This window comes from Idiotropiscis lumnitzeri, chromosome 1 (genome assembly GCF_059441095.1).
Source record: "Idiotropiscis lumnitzeri isolate Australia: NSW breed Sydney's pygmy pipehorse chromosome 1, RoL_Ilum_1.0, whole genome shotgun sequence".
In the NCBI taxonomy this organism is placed as follows: domain Eukaryota; kingdom Metazoa; phylum Chordata; class Actinopteri; order Syngnathiformes; family Syngnathidae; genus Idiotropiscis; species Idiotropiscis lumnitzeri.
Window position 1 is genome coordinate 13,102,306 of NC_142391.1, and position 10,110 is coordinate 13,112,415.

At 39.5% G+C, this 10,110-nt stretch overlaps 2 protein-coding genes across 2 annotated transcripts in view; one reads left to right on the top strand and one right to left on the bottom strand.

The window, feature by feature from the left end:
* LOC148343272 (inositol-tetrakisphosphate 1-kinase-like) overlaps positions 1–3,319 on the bottom strand; it is a 29,004-nt gene extending 25,685 nt beyond the window's left edge. Inside the window, exons 1-2 of the mRNA XM_088318067.1 lie at positions 3,060–3,319; positions 2,472–2,649 (exon numbers count right to left, since the gene is read on the bottom strand). Of these exons, the coding sequence (XP_088174193.1) occupies positions 2,472–2,566 (95 nt within the window). The 5' untranslated portion in view covers positions 2,567–2,649; positions 3,060–3,319. The remainder of the gene's footprint in view (positions 1–2,471; positions 2,650–3,059) is intronic.
* Positions 3,320–4,859: 1,540 nt separating this feature from the next.
* Positions 4,860–9,816, top strand: LOC148343273 (putative E3 ubiquitin-protein ligase UBR7). Its single transcript, XM_088318098.1, has 11 exons — positions 4,860–5,081; positions 5,236–5,369; positions 6,383–6,443; positions 6,731–6,826; positions 6,903–6,956; positions 7,247–7,343; positions 7,433–7,545; positions 8,526–8,714; positions 9,031–9,187; positions 9,266–9,327; positions 9,404–9,816. The coding sequence occupies exons 1-11, from the start codon at positions 4,962–4,964 to the stop codon at positions 9,485–9,487; spliced, it is 1,167 nt and encodes a 388-aa protein (XP_088174224.1). The 5' UTR covers positions 4,860–4,961; the 3' UTR covers positions 9,488–9,816.
* The last annotated feature ends 294 nt before the right edge of the window (positions 9,817–10,110 follow it).

Sequence of the window (10,110 nt, forward strand, 5' to 3'; positions counted from 1 at the left end):
GCGCCAGATCTGACCCACCAAATCATCTGAAGAGGCCCACCAAAGCAAACAAAGTCTATTCTGTTTCTTGATAAATGGATTTGTTCCTTTCATCTTGACCAGAAATATTTTTTTAACATATATTACAATCATTTGTTTCCCTAAATCCCTTCTTAACATAAATTGAATAATATAATGAATGCCTCAACTGACATCATGTTTTGCTTCTTTAGACAGCAACTAGCTAAGACTGAAAGGAACAGTAGTTTGCGCACTTGCGTTGGCCTCACTCGCTTCATGATGCGATTAATCCAATCAACCATCAAGTCGACGCAATCAACACAAAGAAAAGAAATCATTTCCGTCCCTGTCTGTGAAATAAATTGTCGACAGATTTAATTTGGAAAATCAATGACACACAAAAACATGTCCAGACAATTGTCTATGATGACTCGCAGCAACTGCAATGAGAATTCTGCAGAACATTAGCAACAATCACCTGAAGGAAGGGGGAAAAAAAAGGTTTTGCATCAACTATTTTCCTTAAAATAATATTAACATCAACAAAAACCGTTAATGGTTAACTAATTATACATCATTGAAACGTGGAATGCTTTGGACTGTAATTACTTCAAAACAATGAATTGCATCTTTAAGTTCCTGTGCCTTGAGCACTTGACACATTTACCACCCCCCCCCCCCCCCCACACACACACACACACACTTCTTGCTCTGAGTGCCATGTCTCAACAAGCTTCCACTCAAGACATAACAAACACAACCTTTGCTAACCAAGGGCTTGACTCTGGTATTCCTTCTGCGCATTCATGCAAACCACAAAAATCTTTCTGATCTAACTGGAGGCATGCATGAATACAGAAGTGCACTAATGCTGATGATTGAATCAAAATGAAATGTTATCTAAAGTGCAAAATAGTACCGCTTTTAGAGTGGGGATGTTACAGGAGGTACCAACAGGTGGTACCACCGACATACGTTGTGAGGTTGCATATTTTACATACTGTCTTTCGTTGGATTGTTTTGTATTTGGTGTGCAAGTGATTCCTGCATTCAAATATTTACTTTATTTATGACTTACTGTGTTAGTGCAAGTACCGGTAAGTGATAGACTGTGGTACGTTACGACTTTTAGAAAAATGTGCATTATGTCGCCGTAAAGCGTTTGTACAACGATTAAAAAAAAAAAAAAATTTAAATAAATTAAATATATATATATATATATATATATATATATATATATATATAATAAAAAAGATACTGAGACTAATTGTTGTTTATAAGGTATTTTTCCTTAATTTTGGAATTGAAAATCTCTTAACAAATTATTATGGAAAGATGGTACGTATAATGACTGATTGAATGAATGAACGTTTAGAACATTATTTCTGAACCACAACTTTTTTTACTTAGTTTTATTGACTATCCATTTATGTGACTATTGGCTAAATGAAATATACAAATCTGGATTACGAAAAGCTCGCTTTTGCATTTTGAAAAATGAAATCAAACAATATATTAGTACTACTAAACACAACATGAATAAAAATGCACTAAAACATTGGATCAGTGAGCTCTTGATGTATTTTTGTAATATGATAGTCTGTCTTTTTGACACAGTTGCACCCCCCACGGCAATTGTGTTTGGAGGTTCTGTTTTCTGAATAATTAATGACAACAATTCTGTAGCTTGCTTTCTTTGTTTCTGTCATTTTTCTCTCACTCGAAATTATTACCCTCACACGTCTTTTTGTATTTCACAATATTTATTGCTCCTTTATGATGGTAATGTTACTATGATAATGACTGAGGCAAATGTTTATGTTCGGGTTTGCTACTGTTCACAAAGAATGCATTCTTGAGGCATGTTTGTTAATACATACTACTCTGCGTTTTCTGTTAATTATAATATTTTTTTAAATCTTGAGCACAAAACTCACGTGTCTTTGTGGAGTTTGTCAAGGCCATCGGTGCCCTGTTACTCTAAATACTGCTGCCGTATAAAGAACCATGGGTACTAATATACTTTTCGTAAAGGTTGGTCAGGAGTAACCGTTGCTAAAGGTGAGTTAACGGTTGCATCCAGGCACCTTTCAACATTTTTAGAATTCGAACAACCAAACCTGCAAGTATCATCACGTTACTTGGCAAAAGCAACAATCCTAATAGGGCCAAAGTCTGCAGTGCCATAGCCAGGAGGATGTCATTAAAACCTTGTAATACATACAAAGTACACGGGTACATGAATACATGGAGAATGTGCAAATGTCACTGCGCTGAGATTCAAACCCAGGACCTCTCGACAGTTTGGCAGGTGCAATAAACACGGGGGCCATTTCGCATAACTCCCTTTGGGATAATGTGTTTTAAAAAATACAACAATTTTGAAAGTGAACCAGCATCACGGAGTGTGTTGGACTTTAGAGCTTCTGCTATTCATGCAAATGACAAGTAGTGAAAATGCAGTCACATACCTGCACAGATCTGCAAACGCTTGGAAATTCAGCTTCTTCATCTTCTTCTCACTGAGCCAGTAGCCGACTCGACGGCCTTTTAGAAAGGTTTGCATCGCCACTGAGGCTCCGGGATCCCCTCCCTGGATGTGAAGGATGTGACTGGATCACTGGCTTGCTGACTGGATGAGGGATCGACCTAAAAAAAAAAACAGGAAAGCTGTGTGAAGTCTCTCACCACTCCACTCCGAATGCGTTGTGTCGTGCACACAAACAGGCGCCTTCCACAGGTCTGTCAAGTATACGACGAATACAACATACCAAAAACAATTGCAACACAACCTGGAAGCATGACAGATGATGTGGAGCATCAGTCAAACTCATGCACGCGCCCCTTCAAGCTAACTTCACTTGCTAATGTTAGCTGGCTAGCTTGCTAGTCCAAACGATGGCACAGCACAAGATCGCAAGCAAATGCGAAAACAACTGGGCAGGCCGATGTGTAAATATCGCATGTACAACATTTTAACGCGTGTTCGCTCAGACATGAAATAAGCGCCGTGGCTGCAAATAACGCTCGCGACAAGGCGCCGCGGAGAGCTAACTAACCTGGCACTTTTGGCAGTCCGCCCCTGAATTGAGGTCCTCTTCAGGAACTAGCTCGGGTAGTTTCCCATTCTCGGCCCGCCAGTTGGAGCAAAGGGAGAAGTTTCCAGACAAGGTGACAGTTGACAGGCACAGCTGGACTCGACTCACGTTGCGATGTTGCTGGTGCTTTCTCCCCCCGTCCACGGGCTCTACTGACTGACTGGGAGTGATTGCACACACCCAGGATCCAGGAGGCTGGTGCGACCTCCATGAACACTCGGAAATGAGCACTTGCTATTTCGTTTTCTTTTTTGCTGTGGTTGGTATTACTTCATGCCTTTCTTGTTTATGCCGTCAATTATCCGTTGGCAAAAAGCCAAACTGACCATAAAGTGCCTAAATAAGTCACCCCAGACCTCAAATTACATTGTAATGCAACACGTAGTAGATTTGTATTTCAAATGTTTTAAATTTCCGATAGTATGCAAAGGCAACCAGACGTGGTCAAAGAGGTTGAGCCTGTGGTTCCTGTTATTAAAGCTCCAGCATACAAATGCTGAAGACCAGTGTTTCCACCTTTATTGGACCAAAGCAGCCCCCACATTACATGAGAAAAAAAACTAAAAGAATATCACCCCAAAATGACACAAAAAGTATGAATACTGAAATAATGATGATGACTGATCACGTCTCATTCACTCCCAAAGTGACCGTGAAATATGTGCCTGTTTAATCTCACACGGAGCTCTTATTATGTTGTTTGAATGGCTACATGCTCTGCACAGGTTATTTCTATCGGCTGCTGTTACAGGCGGTATTGCAGCACCACACTATACTTCAAAAAGCTCCTCAGTCACTATTTGTTAGGGCTTCAAAAACTGAACGAAAAAGTGCAAATTTTCACATTTGGTATTACATTACAAGTTCCAGTAATATTAAGTGACATTGGATAATTTCCAGTAACACGTCCACAATGTTATCTCACGGTACGCTTTAAGAACTTGTTAATCAATTAGACTGTAAAACATTAGCATTCTAAAACACAGCAACATGGTTCCAATACAAACTCCCTTAATGTCATCAAATTTACAAAATTTGTAATATGCACATTTCTAAATTGTTTAACAGTATGTCAAATAAATAAGGTGAGACTTGCCTATTTATTATGGATCAAATTTTAAGACTAGCTTATAATGAATGACAGCACATTCGTTGTTACACTATTTACTGAAAATAGTCTCAAACTTACAAAGGTTGTAATGTGCACGTGTCAAAATAAATTTAAAGTGTGCCAACGTTCGTCAAAATAGAATTTAAGACAGCATTATTTATGGGAAACATTTATATTTATAGGTATAGGTATAAAATTGCAGTAGTTACAACCCAAATACAAATGTTTAGTTAAAAACAAAGCCTAAAGTTGAAATAATATGCTCGTTAATATAATTTAAATCTGTTCAGAACAAATGTCGAATTAACAGTTGATATATTAGATTCAATTAAATAGAATCAATAAATAATTTAATTTAATTTTTATTTGTTTTATGTATCAACACCGGTGAAAAACAAACGGCAGGAAAAAAAAAAATCAAGTACTGGCGCCCTCTGTTGGGACACTTTTGCAACATCCAACATTCCAAGAGAAAATACTTGAAAATGGAAATACTACTACTACTACTACTACTACTACTACTAAGACTACTACTACTACTACTAATAATAATAATAATAGTCATCTAAAAATAAACCATAAATAAATAGTTTCAACATTTTCAAATTCAGCCGGAAACAGCCCCTGTGACGTCTGTTCCGCCACGTGATTTTAGCTCCAAACTCCCGCCCGGAACTACAACGTTGTTTTGTGCCATCTCCAACACTGTGAGCGAACACACTCGTTTGCTCATCGGCATTTTCGCTCCCATCATGGCAGAGACGAACACAGTGGACTCCCAACTTGACGATTTCTTTGAAAATAAGGAGGAACTGGAGCATGCGCTGTGCATACTGGCGGGAAGTGACTCTGAAAATTGCTCTTATCCACGTGTAAGAAAAATGCCTTTTGTCTTCCATTGTGTTGTGCTCAAAAAATACTCTTGTATTTTGTTGAACTTAAATTTACTTCTGAATGAAGGTCGTGTTAATCTTGACCACGTCCTGCTGTGTTTTAAGATCATTTTTATGTGTAATTTTGTTACAGGGCTATGTGAAGAGGCAAGCTGTGTTTGCATGCAACTCGTGCACACCCAATCCATCGCAGCCTGCTGGCATTTGCCTGGCTTGTGCCAACACATGCCATGATGGGCATGACATCTTTGAACTGTACACCAAAAGGTACGGTGTTCAACTTGAGTTTAATTGCCTTGTGTAAACAAATACCGTGCAGCTCAGCTTCTGGCTATCAGACGCCAGGACGAGCATTATGTTTATAAAAAATATGTATACAAATGCTTCCAGCAGTATTTATACAGCTAGATAAAGCTAAAGCAGTATCAAATACCACACCAGTGTTTTTATAACTTGATAATTCACGTGGTTAAAATTGTTACTGTTACACTGGTTCACTTCCCTAAAAAGAAGGAAAGATGTTGCTCCCCTCTAAAAAAATAAGCTGTTGATGCTGCATTTTAAATTTGGACTGAAAAATGAATCAAATTCAGATGGACGTCCGAATGTAGTAAAAAGACATTTGCAAATTGCAAAGGCTGCAATTTGGCGTAAGCAAACCTGCACTTCATTTCGTCCGGTATGGGAACGAAATTTCTTTTCCTCTAATCTCGTTGCACACTTGAGTACAATGACAATAAAGGGATTTCTAATTTCTAGACTTTATTTTTTAAATGTATGTTTTACTTAGTGTTTAAGATGTGCAGTACACATGTTAACATATCATGTTTTATGAAAAATGAAAAGTTGAAGTGATAAAGTCTCAGATTTGTTTGCAAAGTTTTTGTAATCTGATTTGTCATGTAATGTCTTATGTTTACACCACGCTTGTTTGATAGAATTATGTGAATTTGTCATAATGATCACTTAAAAGACTGCAAGTTGAAGTGTTTAGCAAGTTAACAACTCTATTTGAAGTAGATAAATAAAATGTCTGTCATATTTATTAATGGTTGTCTTTATAATGCAAATTAATTTATTCCTTGTGTTTGTTAAAAGAACATAAGGAGAGGACAAAAAATATCGCATGTTAAATGGAAATTGCAACATTTGTACATTTATGTATTTTCACTAATAATGAAAATTAGCGCATTAATACATACAATGTATTCAATGTTATTATAGCGGTGGCTTGACTGAGAGGAAATCTAACAAAATCCTCTTCCTGCTTTTCGGGACAGAAATTTTCGCTGTGATTGTGGAAACGGCAAGTTTGGGGATTTCCAGTGTAAACTCATTCCGGTGAGAATTCTCTTTTTTTTTTTCTTGATGTTTATTCGATCCCAGATGAACGTACATACCACATCTCTGCTCTGCCACGAAAAAAAAAGAAAAGGATAAAAATATTATTAACTCAATCACTCAGCGCCATTCTCGGACCATCTTTTACCCTATCATTTGTAAAAAAAAAAAAATAAATATATTTATGAATACATACCTGGAATTGAATGTCTGTCTTTTAAATATATCTGTTCCTTTTTTTTTTTTTTAAATATTTTGCTTATGATGCCCGCCTTGTGCTCTGGCAGACCAAAGATGAGGAAAACACCAAAAATCTTTACAATCACAACTTCTTTGGCCGCTATTGCTCGTGCGACCGGCCTTTTCCTGACGAGGACGATAAGGTATGCCATTTATCCATTAGTGCATCAGCGTTCGGATTCTTCTGATGTTTACTCAGTTGAAATACTTTCTCCACAGGTCAACGATGAGATGATTCAATGTGTCATCTGCGAGGATTGGTTCCACAACAGGGTATATGTAACTCACTCTTGACACCTCTCCTTGCATGTGTGTGGTCTGCAACGACGCTAATACAATACAACAAAGGATGCTTTTAGTTTCTACTTGAGGGAATAAATGATAAAAATACATGATAGGCGAACCCTGTTCTGTTTATCTATCCGTGTCCTATGATTGGCTGGTGACCAGCCCCAAGTAATTTGGCATCGGCTTGAGCTGACTCATCACTCGAATGAAGACAAGCAATATGGGAAATGGAGGGCTGGTTGCATTCTCATGTGCGTTTATCTGATTACTTTTAGCACTTGCAGTGTGAAGTGGCGGAGTTGGATGAGATGATCTGCGAGGACTGCATGAACAAGGCTCCTTTCTTGTGGACGTATGCCGCTCAACTCTCAGGTGAGTTTCCTTCGTAGGTGACGGCAACAAACGCACAAGCACCGAACTTGTGACGCTGCTTATACGTTTTGTCTCCTTTTCATTTTTAGCGGAGACAAAGCAGGATGAAGACGAGAACGTAGAAAGAAATGTGGACATTTCGACGTCGAGTGAAATTGGACATGAAGAACCTTCCACCAGTCTTGAGCAGAATCCACAGGCGGTAGGGCTATTTTGACTTTGACAAATATCGTTTTGGCTCTGCAATTTCATTTTAATAGAGTACAAGTAAGAGCAAAGGGAAGTGTCGAGAAAAGCATTGGGAACGACTATGTGTGCCATAAAAGCCAACTCTGCAGGACGACTCCTGTCTTCTTGTGGTTTGTTTGGCTCTCTCTGGCAACAGACGACTCGCTTATCCCGGTGGACAACTCTTTTTAGCTTAATGTAAGCATGTACTCAATGTATACGCAGCACCACTGTTCGTCCAAGAAGCCAAGGTGTGCCAGAACATTTATTTGATATATATTTTATATTGTCTTATTTTGTGTAATATTTAAAGTTGAGTTTTGGCAGTTGAAGAAATCCTAATTTCTGAAATAATTTATTATTTTATCTTTAATCGCCCATTTCTAGCATATGGCAAATTTTCATTTATTGCTCATGGTTTTGGAACATATAGTCTGGAATACATCAAGTTTCACGTTAATGATAATATTCCTTGCTTTGTGCTAAAATTGCTAACGCCCTTTAAACATAACACAATACATTTTCGGGAACAAAATCAACACGTGTACTTGGCAAGCCAGCATCTCCTTCCACTTATATATATTCCTGTTTGATGTAGGAGGCTTTGAACTCCACGATCGTGTAGTGTAGAAACCGTCACGGTGGATTCATGTGGCGCAGATGTGCAGTTAATGTGTTTTCTCTGATGTGGCAGCTGCAGCTTTGTAGCTTGCCACTTGATGGCGCAGAAGAGCAACATGACAGGCCACAGAGCAGGCCTCCTCTTGGGTAATTAGAGGAGACGTGACCCACAAGGCCCCTCTGTCTCTGTCTCTGGCTCTGCAGACAGCTTTAGCCTCGCTTCACAGGCCAGCTTTACTGTAAAGCACTCATTTTCACCACCTGATCATCTCGCCCTCTCTTGGTTTTATAAAGGCGTGTCACGCCATAACTCACACCACTGTCTCACGTTAGGGAGTGCCAACCAAGAGCTTTCCTTGTAAACGAACCTACGATGACACGACAGAACGTCCCGGCGAGACCAAAACGGCGGCTTGCAAACTCAAGTATTTCCAGTCCCTGCATACGTCGAGCCCTCGAAAGGGGGCGGTGTTCTGGCCTTCCGAATGGCGCGCTCTCTTGTGCACCTGCACAAGCTGCAAGGTTGGTCCAAAGTGTAATATTTGAGATGTGTATATATATTCCTCTCCCGTCTCATCTTGTGCCTTTTAACTGATTTACAAAAAACATCGCACCTTAGAAGAAACAACCAATCAGAAAGGTGTCAATCATTTCTCGTGCACTCACAGGGGACACTCGAACCGATAACAGTGTTAAAGTAACACTTATCATGCTACGAATGACGTGGCCCCTCTCTCCATTTTTAAAATACAAGTTTGTGCACACCTGGACGAGCCGTTCCACTTGTACTCATCAGAATGTTCTATTGAGTAATGCACGTCATACCTGTGGCACACAGAAGGCTTACGTAGCCTCACAGGTCCACTTCCTCTTGGACTTGTGCGACTCGGTTCTGGCCTACGAGAGAAAAGGCCTGAGCGAGCCGTTCGGGAGGCACCCGCTGGTGACGCTGACCAGTTCAATGACCAGAGTCCAGCAGCTCGAGTTCATTTACGGTGAGAACTACTGCAGTTTTTCTCTGTGGCTGCACTGACATTTATGTGCTCCTATTAATCACGCGTCCTTCCTTTTAGGTTGTAATGAGATGGCCGCTGCAATAACTGCATTATTTCACAAATGTGAAGCAGAAAAAAAGGTAGGAACCTGAACTGTAGTGAGCCAAGAATCGGGAAACTTTTAGGCCGATCCATTCATTGTGTCGTCTCCCTCAGGTCGTCACTGCGGAAGCCGTGTATGAGCTTTTTGAGGAGCTGCGGGCCAAAAAACGGCGCATGACCAACACGGGCTATGAGTGATTGAAGGCGGGTCATGCCGTCGACCTTTGGCCCTTCTCATGAAAACTGTGAACGTTTCTTTTCCATATCTTGGGGAAAAAAAAGGGGGGGGGGTGTTTATGCTGCAATGATTCTAGAAGTGCAAATATTGAAAGCACACTTGTTTCTGTTCCAGATGCCTCAACTTTGAAGCTAGGTTTTACTTCATGCATGTGAATTTGTGACCTGTTTTGTTCCAGCACTGGATGCTTGGAAATCTGTTCAAGACATGCTGCAAAGTGTATGAGGAAAGTTGCTCTGTAGGAAATTTATTAAAGAAAAGTTGTCATCGTTTCATTGACAAAACATGACACGTTCTTTTCATAATATCAAACCAGTTTATTTTTGAGGACCACTGTTGCACATCTTTTGAGGTGCCAGTAGAAAAATAGATTCAGTGAAACTAAATGCAACACAATCAGTCTACAAACATCAATTGCTAAGATGCCTTATAAGCACAATGTACCTGTAAGGATCCAACACAACTTTTCAGATGATTCAACTCCAAAAAAAAAAAAAAAAAAGACAACAAAAGGTGCTAAATAACATCTATGTACACAAAAGGGAGCTACAACGATCTGATGCAGGCTGGTAAGCTGGTAGAA